Here is a 12,867-nt window from a genome sequence, read left to right as displayed (position 1 = left end):
GTGTGCAGGCTTTAATTTCTCTACAAAAGATAAACTGAAAGATTGCTAGAGTTTAGAGGTCTTCCTACAGAACATAATCTGTTGCATAATATAACCCAGTGCAATCACACATGCATCAGTCAGGTTGAAGCCTGGCCCCCAGTAGGTTTCCTTGTATTAAGTATACATAAAAGTTAGTGACAATTTGGGCATGATGTTTGCAGAAAAAATGCATTAAAATTGTAGTCATTATTAAAGCTAGAATAAATCATTGCTTTTACATGTTCAATGAACAAGAAATTCAAAGAATCTATCTTCAAATCAACAAAATACTTTTTTCAAGCAGATAGGGTAACTTTAGCTACCTGAAATATCACAGGCAAAGTGATATTTTACTATGTAATCTGATGAATGTACATCTTACTAAAGGCTGAGTGCTTAGTTGTTAGTATACCAATATTTGGTCAAATGAAATAAGTCACTAATCGATTTGAAGGCCAAAACATTGCTTCAGTTTATGCAGGCAAAGTTACCCCTCTGGACTGTGATGGTCAATATGAAAGCAGTTGATAAGAGGAAGGCTTCCTTATTTTTTGTTATTTTCAATAATAATTAAAAGTAGGATGACACTGATTAAAGTCACTGTCAGGGATGAAACCTCACAGGGTCAGGTGTAACACTGGTGTGTGCAGGTGCCACGAGGTGATGAAGAACTGGGAACTGAGAAAGGAAGGTCTGTTGCTCCCTACCACTGCCAGGTCCTGGTGCTTTGGTCACTGCACTAAAGGCAAATGAGAGGGAGGGCCAGGGAGGAAAAGCAAAGGGTGGAGCTGTTTCACATCAAATTCAGATTTTTCATTTGTGTGAAACAAGAGTTGTAGAAGTAGGAAAGAAAATCTATACAAAGAAAGCTTGGTTCCACCAAAACTCAAAGCCTTTTACAAAGGTATGTGTGAATATTTCAGGCCTTCAACCGCTTAGAATTTCATATCATCCCTTGTTTGAAGTAATCAGATTTTAAACCATCACACACTGGCACATACTCTGTCCCTCCAATCTTCTTGTGTTCAATGCTGTGAAGAATGAGCAATCTATTTGAAACACCTTTTTTTAGGTTCTTCCAGTATGAATGTCCTTTGCTTGCCAGAAATAAATACACAGGTATTTATCAGAATCTTTTGAAGCATGAGAGGAAAACCGAATGACTGTTGTGAAAAGGAAATGGCTTGATTTGCCAAATGAATCTAATGTAACTCAGTGCTCACACTGTGGATTGTTTGAAGCCAAACATATTTATACTGCTTAGGAGAAGGGGCCTTGCTGCCTTAGATTTGGTGTGGGTTCTTTCAGAGAATCACAGAATGGCTTGGGTTGGAAGGGACTGTAAAGATCATCTGGTTCAAACCCCACCCCATCTTCCACTGGACCAGGTTGCTCAATTGCCCATTCAACCTGGCCCTGAACACTTGCAGGGGCTGGGTATCCACAGCTTCTCTGAGCAACCTGTGCCAGTGCCTCACCAGCCTCACAGTAGATATATTCCTCTTAGTATTTAATCTAAATCCACCCTGTTTCAGCTTAAAGCCATTTCCTGTTGTCCTATCCCCTGTGTGCTCTTCTCCTTGATTTGCTAATGTGACTTTACCCAAATAATACAACTTCTTACAACTTCAACTTCACCTCCTGCTGTTTGCTCATTCAAATAGCTGGGATGGGTTTTCTTGCACTATATAAGAATATAAAGGTTGTGGGCCCTGACTTGTATATTGATGCTACCCTAATGCAAACAGTAAGAGAAATATTCTTCTGGGCTTTCTGTGATCCGTAATACTATAACACCAAAGCAACAAAGACTTTATGCATGCTTTCAACATTCTTTGTGAAGAAAATGGCAGTTTGGGGGAAGGAGGAAAGGCAAAAAACCAACAATAACAACAAAAAGAAAAAAAAATTAAAAAGCCATCACAACAAAAAAACTGCAGCCAAATCAAGATCAAAGCCATATTTCTAAGCCTCTGCAGATTTGAGACACCTCATCGATTCTATAAAACCGAAGAAATCCCTAGGGTCTGATGTTTGAAAGCACCCAGTGTTGCTTAAAATTTCTGTAGGTATTTCAAAAACCACAAAACATGTCAGCTCTCCAATTTTATTGATGGTACAAAAGAAACAGAAAGACAGAGCTGTGTCAATTGAGATGAATACTAAAACTGACTCTTTTCTTTAATGTTGCCAGCAGCAAAAAAAAATCAATTTAATAATGGATTTTCTTTCAGTTAATTATTATAAGAATTACTTGTTTTTAGAAAGCACTGCCCCATCATTTATCAGTCCAGTTTTAATCTCTTAAATTAGATCTATAATTACTATGGATTCCAGTCTGTAGAAGAATGATAGTAACAGTCACATTTTTTTCTCTTGTCATTTTCTGTTTGTTAAAAGTAAACTGATAAACTGATCAAACCAAATATTCAGTACAAATGTAGTAAATAAAAAGCACTTGCTGTTTTTAAGATAGTGATCAATTTAAACATGCATAAACCAAACAAACCTGCTAAGGAGAGAAATGCTGCACTATGATTTATTTTTGGTCACTGCATTTTTATGACAGAAGACATTTTCTTAAGTGTTGACATTTTGTTCCTACTTATTTTTTTCAAATATTAATTTAGTAATCTTTGCTGTTACATCAGGCATATGCAGTTTATAATGTGATTTACAGAATCTGATCTGATGCATTCCCCAAAGCAAGTAACCAAGTCCATCCAAATTGATTGTGCCATTGATTTCTCAGCCTGTAAATTTGTGTGGATTGCAGCATTTTATTTGCTCTTTACTCCTGGATCTATTAATGTAAATCTTCCTTTCTTCTTTCCCTACCTTTTTATTTCCTTTCTCGATCTCCTTTACAGAGGCACTGCTTCCCTTTATTCTGATTTCTCTCTTCTTTCCTCTTTTCTTTCCTTTTTTCCCTTCTCTTTTTTTTCCCTCCCTTCTGCTGCCTTCTGTCAGTCCAGGAATGTTTTCATCTCACACTCCTTTGTAATTTCTGCTTGATTTCCCCTGCTGTTCTGCTCTGTTTGTATGTGGTACAGAGCTGCAGGAGAGTATAAAACATGCACACACCAAATTAACGTGCTAGTATGCTTTGTTAGCACCTACAAAGTTACCTTCAGCTGTATTTATCACAGAAGAAATTGTAAATGGGATAAATAGTTAAACCTGGAGGCTAAAACATGAATTTCACAAACATTGGATGTCAGACGGCTCCCTTTTCCAGGGTAGCTATAGAGTGCCATCTATTGTATCCAAATCAAACATCTTCACAGAACAAGCTGAGTGGGAAGGGACCCGCAAGAATCACTGAGTCCAGCTCCTGACCCTGCAGAGGGCATCCCCAAGAGTCACACCGTGTGCCTGAGATCATTGTCCAAATGCTTACTGAACTCTGTCAGGCTTGGGGCTGTGACCACTGCCTTGGGGAGCCTGTTCAGTGCCCAACCACCCCATCTTAAAATGAGTTCTGCCTTAGTTGCTGTTTTCTGCAGGCAGCTAGACATTCTGAGTGCTTTAACTACAAGCAAGCATCATTCACATTTGAGTTACTTTTCTTCCAGTTCTCAACTCTCCCATCATCATGTCATCTTTAAGTGTTTGATTCCATCACCTCCTTTACAGCATTTATCTGCATTTTTGTCTTGAGTTCTCTCATATGTACTGGAACTACATTAATAACAATTTTTCACAGAGGCAAAGAAATTTTTCCTATTGTTATTGCCCACATTCAAGAAAAATTGGAACAGCTGTTCTAAGACTTCCTTAAATATCATTAAGGGTTGACTGTAACTTTTATACCAGGTGATAAAATATGTAACACCCTCATCTTCAGCTTAGACATTTCAGTGAGTGTTGATAAAGCATTGGCAGGTAACTAACTGCTGCATCACTTTTAAAAGATCACTTGGGCAGTGGCTGGTATTTTAGTTGGTTTCCTTAATAAATATTTGTCCTACTTCATAAATTTTATATCAACTTTTTTACCATCATTAGCCCTTTTCTTCATTGTCATTCTAAATACACCATGCAAATGCATATTTTTAAAACATATTTATTATATTAAGGTGAATTGGCATGTACATTCTACTTCCTATAGCTTTTGTAGTACAGTAGGGGCTAAAGGTTATTTTTATAATGACAACAGCACTTAGGTGTTCTTGAGTCCACATTTCAGATTCTGCAGGGTACTCAGATATGAAAGAAATACAAAGACATGCTAAGGATGGTCAGCCTCTATTCAGCCAAATCTGAGTCATGATCAAAATGATCTGATTAGGTAAAAGAGCAGGGGCAGAAACCCATTGCATTCTAATCACAGCTTCTGACATTTTCCCCTTATTGTCTGAACTTCCTCTGAACATAATCATCCAAGAGCAGAATGTGAATTTTGCTGTCAAAAGGCCAAAATTATAAAACAGCACTGACAGCACTTTAGGCATAAATCTGCTGACTTGATCAGAGACAGGGATTAATAACTGGGCCAACATTTTGTTGAGCTGCACAGCTTACTATTCATTAGATACCCAGTTGTATTGACCTAGTTTTGTCCATGGCCCTGGCTTTCAACTAATTTGATCCAAGCTGCCTGTCATTTGTGAAAATACTCATTTTTATTTTGAACAAGATCTCTTCTGATTTCTCACCAGCAGAGCATGCAAAGATACTGGTTTGACTTTGCTGCCTCTTTTTCCTTAATATTCTGGTAAATAATAAATGGCAGCTGCTCAACTCTTGCAAAGTATTTCTGATGAGTAGGGCTTGAAGATGACAAGTGTCACTGTATCATTTTGTGGATGAGGAAACCGAAGCTGGGAGAACAAATGAGTTGCCAAGAACACTCAGCAGTGCATGGGCTAAGCAGAGAAGAGAAATCATGCTTTCAGCTCTCTGTCCCAGTTCTGCTCCAACCCCCAGGCCACACTTCTAATTAAAAACCTGTTTAGACTTCTTAGATTCTGGATTGCATTATGTCTACTCTGCACATATTTAGCAAGGTGTTAAAGGAGTTGCTACAAGGAAAATCAACAGCAGTGATGCAAAAAAAACCCTCTACCTTTATTTTCTGATTCTTAAAAATACTTCAAAAATTCACAAATTCAATACAATATATCTTTTTCTCACAGCTGTATTTTTAACTGTTTTCTGACTTTACAACATTATGCATGTCAAGGGATGAAGGACCATATGGAGTAGGACTAATACGTTGCTTTAGTCTTCTCTTTCAAATATATGAAACTTCTGTTTCAGAAAGCTGAGATGTTACTTTAACATCATAATCAAGCTGGGGATACCACTTGAATTTTAGCACTGGGTAAAGATTAACAACTGCCTGTGATTTCAGAAGTATCATGTCAAGATAAAGTCTCCATGTGTCCATAAGATTAAACTTGTATCAAATAAGGCATTGCTCAATTTAATCACTTCTCTTCCTTTTTTCTCTCTGTTCTTTAAAAACATAATGGAAATGAAAGATCCATTTGTGTGATGCAGAACTGTGCTATAATATGGAGGAAATATTGAATCTTTTACACAAGAAACATTCTGTAGAATGTGTGATTTTATTGCTGGCAGCTTTTTTTGTAAACTTAAAGAATGAGTAGAGCATCTTATTTCTCTGGGAGGAGTCACAGATACCTATATGAATGTTTGGGAGACTTGCAGGGCTGAGCTTAAAATTTATGCATCATAATTGAACAGCATTTACACTTTTTCTGAAAATTAAATTTTAGTGGGATTTGAAATGGGGTAAGTACCAATAAACATGGAGTGTGTGTATGTATATGTGGTTGTGTGTGCTTGTGTATCCAAGGGAGAGCCAGCTCTGAGGCCTCGTATGTAGAGACTGGGAACAAAAATATTTGGGACCCTCTCTCAAGGATGCTATCTTGATTGCTTAAGAAAGTTACCTATTTGTGGAAATAAGTATTCCCATCAGTAAATTGTATGTTATGTTTACATCCTCTGGGTCATATTTTCAATTTACAGATGAAAAGAGCTGTGTGAGATATACCTGTTATTATTTATTGATTTCTATCACAATTAATAGTTTTTAAAGAGCATGGCAAAAGCAGGTACCCCTTGGGCTGGTTCAGTGATAAAGCTGCAACGTGACTTAAAATTGCAAGATCCTGATAGTGTCAAACCAAAGTTTGTAATGAGATTCTGCTGAATTAGCTTAATCATGTAAATGTTATTTGCTCCAAATCTGTCAGGATCACAACTGCCATTGCTTTTCTTGGAGTTGTAAGTTTTTTCTTTGTTCATTTGTTGCAAAAGCAAGACTAGAATTTAAAATAAAAAGGTACTGTATAAAGATTGAATATCTGGATATATAACATTGCTATAAATTAGATTATTACATACATTCAGTGCTTTTTCCTTTTAATAAATTTGTCACTTAACATAGTGAAGATGACTCCAATGGGGTGAAATTAATAGGGATGTTTCAATTCAGCCATGAGGGAAAAAAATTAATGCTGGTTGATTCCTACCTTATCTGTTCACCAGTTAACAGCTTTGTCATCTGTTACATCTGTTATTAGACAATAGCAGGCCATTGTGTCTTAGGAAAAATGTAGTATGCTTAAGATGCTACGAAAAATGCACATGCAGTAAGAGTGCCTAAACATTATGATTTTGTTTCTGTACAGAGAGCCTCGCAAAATCATCCTGCACAAGGGCTCCACAGGACTTGGTTTCAACATTGTGGGAGGTGAAGACGGGGAAGGCATTTTCGTGTCTTTCATCCTCGCAGGTGGGCCAGCGGATCTCAGCGGAGAGCTGCAGCGAGGAGATCAAATCTTGTCTGTAAGTGTTCTCTTGGGCTCTCCTCACCAGCTTCTTCATCTTGTTCTTTGGCCATACCGCAAGGGGCACACAAAGACATTTTTCTCCTTTCCATGTTGGGAAATCTGAGCTGCAAAGAGCTTATTCCTGAATATTTTGGTTATTTTGCCTTTGAGTTTTAGAGCATTTGTTACTGCTGTTACTTGCATTTAGCTGGGAATGAGACTTTTCTCTACTTAATGCTACCTACACTACAGTGACACCTCAGGAAGGACCTAAGAACGTTGCAGACCTAAGTATCCCATATTTTGGCCCATCATCCAGTTCCATTTTTCCCAAAACACACACCTGAGTCGAAGGATATTTCTCAATTTCACCTTTTCTTGGAGGAGAACAAGCAGTAGGATGAAATCATCTATGCTCAGGCTGCCATCTAGTGTGCACTCAAGTGCTTAGCAAATAGCTCACTTCAACAAGGAGGTGAATTAGGTTATGTACATTATCTCTCTGCCTCTGATGAATTTGATGATCCCTCTGAAATTCTTTTCAAGTTTTATTGGATTAAATGCTTTTTAGCCTGAGGTTATATTTTGCATACTTAGACTCAAGAACATATTTTTAATTTTTCATTCATGAATATATTGATATCACACATTTTAAAACCAGAACATTTGTGTTTTAGGCTCTGTCAAGTAATTGAACTGAAATAATCTGAATATAAAGAAATTTTAATAATAATGAAAGCCTTGAAAATGTAGTTAAATATCCATTGACATTATTCACATTCCTTACAGGAGAAAAAAAAAAAAAAAGAAACTATCCCAAATTGATGCAGATGTGACTGTTTCGTGTGAAGCACAACAATAGCCTTAAGGCAAAGAGCTGAAATACGGGAATTATTTATCCCAGATAAATGGTGGATGCACTAGGGTGCGGTATCACACTCCTTCCTACTGTTGTGCCTTCTTTCCCTGTGAATACTGCATCCCTGGTTGTAATTCAGGAATTGAGGATGGAAGATGGCTTCAGCCTGGATGGTTTGTAATGCAGTCATGCAACACTTTCCAGGTCAATGTTTAAATTCATAAGAAAGCTGGATATGGTTTTCCTACATTGCTAAGGATTGTTTTGGCCTATTCTATGAAAAGTAAATTTTATGAATAATAAATTCTATGAATTTGCCTTACACCTGTCAAAGTTTTGTAAAAAGTTGTAAAGAGGTGGCTGGAGGTGTTTTGCTATATATAGAAAATCTGGTTAAGTTATCGCCAAAGGGAGGCAGTAACCTGACATCGTGAGGATCACAACAGTGTATTTTGTCTAGACCTGTTCCTTAAAAGTGCTGCAAGAAAAAATGAGCAAGAGCAAGTAAAGGGTGTTTGGGAGCCCACACAGGCAGGCAGGTAGAACACCACAAGACTACATCTGAAATGCAAAGAGTAAATTTATTTCATTACCTCACTAACCAGAGGATCCCAAAGCAACCCCTGGGCAGACACAGGAGTGGGAAGGCAGGAACCGTCAGGCTCAGCCCACCCTCAGGGGTGGCAGGGCTGTTCTTTGCACCTATTTATTGAGGGCCCACGCACATGGGGCTTGCCACCATGCTGTGATCTCTGTGCTTTTTATCATCTCTGAGCTCTGATCTTCCCTCTGCCAAAGCAGGGAGCTCAGGCAGGTCCCTGAGAGTGCCTCCAAGTCCCTCAGACACCTGCGTTATCTCTAAACAGAAATTCAGTTTCTCAAAACAGACAGAGGACAGACAGCAGTGAGCATAATCTAAGGGGTATATTCCCACACTGATACTCTCCAGGCCTCAGCATTCCCACCTGCAAGGTCTCTTGGAATCTCACATCCTCCTTTGCACTGCTTTTAACCCTTTCCTCCCAACAGTGCCTTAAAGAGCTGTCCAAGTAGAAAGTTTCTAGGGAATTGCAAGAATATCCAAGTAGAGTCTTATAAAGTTATCCTTATGAAGAGATAAGGAAGTAAAAGGCCTGTGTCAGGAAGAGCACAGACAAGAAACCCAAAGAATAGAAGCAGAAGTTTCTTCAGGAAAATTATGCAATTTATTTTTCTTTCGTTAGATGCAGCAAAATAGGGCTGACTAACAGACTAATGAGATCAAAGCCTTTCACAGTACATTGTATTCTGAAATCCAGAAGTTCAAATACAAATTTAAAAGTCCATTTTCTTTTATTTTTAAGCAGGATATATTTACAACTGTATGTTACAGCCACAGTAAAATTTTTAAATCTATTTTTTCTGTTTTGTAGTGGCATTTTCCATAAGGTTCTAATTAATGTTACCAGTGTTGCATCAGCATTTACTTGTCATGCAAGAGTTGTTTATTTGTTCATTGAGCAGAGAGGGATGGAAATTATTACTAAATTAGACTGCATGCATATCCCCAGGCAATCTCCCAGTCAGGCCCTTGTTATTTATTTAATCACAAATAACTATTATGGATCCATTTTGCCATATTCAGAAAAAAAACAGTTTCATGCACAGGGCTCATTATTCTTGTACCATTTTCTAGTGAAGGGTCCCAGACACCTTAGTTTTATAAGGACTGCAGAAAAAATGTCTGTTTCTCTATGTTTGTTCTTTCTTGTCTCATCTCTCAGAAACACTTATTTCCCTACAGAAATACTTTTCCCATTTGTTTCTCAAAACATGGCAAATCTGATTAGCAAGAACAAATAGTCCCCTCAAAGCTGCTATTTCTAATCAGATGAAGCTTGGTTAAATTTCTTACAGACAGGAAGCATAGTAAGTGATTTAGAGACCTGAATTTAATTTCTTATGAGGTAGGTATTGCAGAATTACAGTGAAGCCACAAGAGTTCTTCTATTGTGATATTTTACCACCTTTACAATGTGGTGTGACCTGCTTTTTGGCCAATCCCTCTAATATTTATTATCTTTCAGAATGCTACTCCTTTCATTGTTGTCCCTGCCCATTGCTGGGGAGTTGGGCTTGGTGACCTTTAAAGGTGACCATTTCCAACCCAGACGGTTCTGTGATTCAATTCATTCCATTTAATCAAATTAGCTGGTGTTCTTCTGTGTGACCCTAGGCAGGGTGCTTCATTTTCCTAAGCCTCAGTCTCCCAGCTGGACAGTGAGGATCACCGGCTCTCTCCAAATTCATGCCTGTGCTGTGAATATGGCAATGTTGACTGGTTGAGAGCTGTGTATTCTCACCTTTGGGAATGTACCTACAAAAGTACCTAAAATAGACTGCAAATCCACTAATGAGACCCAGCAAGGCTTTGCCTTTACAGGTATTGCCTTGGAGAGACACACTGAGTGTGTGTACATCATCCCAGAGTCAGCCTACAAAGCTTGGACAAATCCCATAACCTCTGCCCCTCCTTCTGCCCGACTGTCGGGATGTGAGAGGGAGGGATCCAACCCTACAGCCCTCCGGGAGCACTGGGAAGGACGGTGCTGCACCCGTGGCCCCATAGACGAGTGAAATTTGAGTTTATGTTTCCCAAATGCCACCAGGTGGCGGCCCAGGATCAGTAATGGCAGCGGTCTGCCTTCGGCTGAAACTATTAAGGAGTATAATTCATTATACTCCTTAGAGTCACCACCCAACTAATTTTTTTTTTTTCTCATTTCTGAATGTCTTTAAAATGAAGTAACACACACATCACCAATGTAAGTTCATCACTGTACTAGAAAATATCCTCCCCTGTAGTATTTTCCTCAAACTAAGTATATGGTAACTATTATCAAGTAGCTTTTTGAATTCTAATACACACTAATGCTTGATTTACTACATGTGCGCACTCAGATTAATTTTCATCTCAGATACTTACATGCCAAAGGAAACAGTTCAGAATATCCATGGAAAAATCATTTCCATTTTAGAGCAGCAGAAATGAGGTGCCAGTGTGTTAAATTATTTGTTTAAAATCATTTTAGAAGTCTGGGCCAGGTTTAGAGGCTGCTTGAACTCAGTTCTGACCCCAAGTTCTCCATCTGTTAGGAGAATGCAGTCTTCAATAAAAATAAAATGTAATGTTCCTTGATGCTATTCTTGCAGTTTTAAGTTCCACTCCCTGAGCTAAGGGATATTTTTCCTATTAAAACAGCAGTGGGGAAGCAGTGCTGGTTAGTCAAAACCACCTGCATTAGAAATTTTATTTTTTTTCCCTGAGCCACATGCATAAAATGGCCACCCATTGTGCATACACCCTGATACAAAGTCCTATAATTTTTGGAAGTATGTACATAGTGAATACATTGCAATTTTTAGGGGAAAGTCCTGGGGAGGCAGGAGAAGCAATACAGTCCTTTTCAAAGAAAAATTGCCACATCATTGGTTTTTTTTTGGATTACAATCTCAAATTAAAATCTTGATAAAACATAAGTCTTTCTTTTAGGTGTTCTAGCCTGAATGCTTCAAAGCATTTTCAGTGTCAAGTGGGCAGCTCTTTCAATAGGTACAGGACCTAAACCAGAGAGAATTAGTTTACACATGCAAGTTCAGCAGCAAAATTCAGATTTACAGTTTCACAGAAATAGTGCATATTGCTCCTTGAATTCCTATGATTACATTTATTTTCAAACAGTTTCATTGTTTTCTGTAAGGCTGCATCAGGTTGTGTACAAATGGGAGAATTACTGTGAATTAATAGGCATAAGGAGTTAACAGCAAGTATTTGCATTTGAATCTTAACTTTGGAAGTTACTGGATTTTATGGCTTTGTGCAAGGTTAAACCTCAGATTAAGATACAAATAGACATCTTCATGTTTGCTGGGTGTCTGGTTGTCATTAATGTCAAAGGAAGTGAGAGGACATTCAGGTGGCCAACTGTGAGCTGTATAGAGCAGGCTGAATTTCTCCCTAAGCTATAGTACCTGTATTGTCTTCTAAGCTTAAACACCACATGCATTCATATCTGTATTTAGGTGTCTTAAACTGCATCTCATATTTCATGACAGTTTGCCCCTTTGATATATATTTGCTTTTTCAGCTATCATGCTTCCTTAGTCACAAATAAAAGTAACATAAAATCCTGAACCATAAAGGCAGTATCAGCTTTATTTCATTCTCCTGTAGAAATGCTTTATGTTCACAATGGCTGGATGCAGCATGACTTGGAGCCTGAAAGTAGAATCAAGGGGAAAAGTAGACTGCTTGCTCTGGAGCAAGATGACTGCTCCCAGGCAATGCATCCACAGGTTACTTTAAGGGAATAAAACTACTTTTCTGCAGGGTGATTGCTCAACAGCAGCAGGAAAGAGTAGAAAAAGAGCAGGCTTCATTGCAAAGAGACAGTACTCTGGTAATACTTCCATTTCCCCTCTCATCTAACTTGAATCAGGTGAATGAAGTTAACCAAAGCATTCTGTGTGATTTTCCTGCTGATCTGGTGTAGTATCAGGATGTACTCCTATATGGGGAAAGACACTATTTTTTTCCCATGCTGCTTTCTGAGAATTAAACAACTACGGGTTGGGAAGGGGCTGGTGCAGATACTCTGGGGTTTTCTGTCACTGGTATGTGGCACTGTATAAGCCTAGTTTGCAACACCAGTATTTGAGCATCTCACTTCAGTATTGTCTCTGGTGTTTTATACAAGGTTCTTCCTTGCAGAGGGATCTTATCTTAATCAGATTTCGTCTTGTGTCTGTGCATCATCCTGCTGTTGTTTTTTTGGTGAAATATTTGCTATTCTTTATGAACAGTTTCAACATTTCTTTGTACTTGGTTCCTCCCACACAACTCCTACCCACCTTCTCACTCACACCTGTAGCCAAAAATACAATATGCATTTGAAAAAACAGAGCCTTCTTCAATTTCTACTCCAAAAATGTCCATATAGAGCAGGATAGAATGTAAGAACTCTTACTGCTAGAATGTAAGAACTGCTTGCTTACAGCAAATATTTATGGCCTATATTTGCTGCAGTTATATTTGACCTTCAGACTGACTTCCCTTCCTTTGGTACAGAGAAGCTTTCAGCTTTCTAATTTAAAATGGTTATTTTGTTCCTGGTAAAAGTAGAAAAACTGCTCAGGGCAAAT

At 38.2% G+C, this 12,867-nt stretch overlaps 1 protein-coding gene across 29 annotated transcripts in view; it reads left to right on the top strand.

The window, feature by feature from the left end:
- Positions 1-12,867, top strand: part of DLG2 (discs large MAGUK scaffold protein 2) — a 983,885-nt gene that overhangs the window by 763,819 nt on the left and 207,199 nt on the right. For all 29 annotated transcript variants that reach the window (XM_077174030.1, XM_077174027.1, XM_077174034.1 and 26 more), the window contains one exon: positions 6,687-6,843. In XM_077174030.1, the coding sequence (XP_077030145.1) occupies positions 6,687-6,843 (157 nt within the window). The remainder of the gene's footprint in view (positions 1-6,686; positions 6,844-12,867) is intronic.

The sequence above is a fragment of the Agelaius phoeniceus genome, chromosome 2 (assembly GCF_051311805.1).
Source record: "Agelaius phoeniceus isolate bAgePho1 chromosome 2, bAgePho1.hap1, whole genome shotgun sequence".
Classification (NCBI taxonomy): domain Eukaryota; kingdom Metazoa; phylum Chordata; class Aves; order Passeriformes; family Icteridae; genus Agelaius; species Agelaius phoeniceus.
Note: the sequence above shows the minus strand (reverse complement) of the source record. Positions and strands in the feature narration are given on the sequence as shown.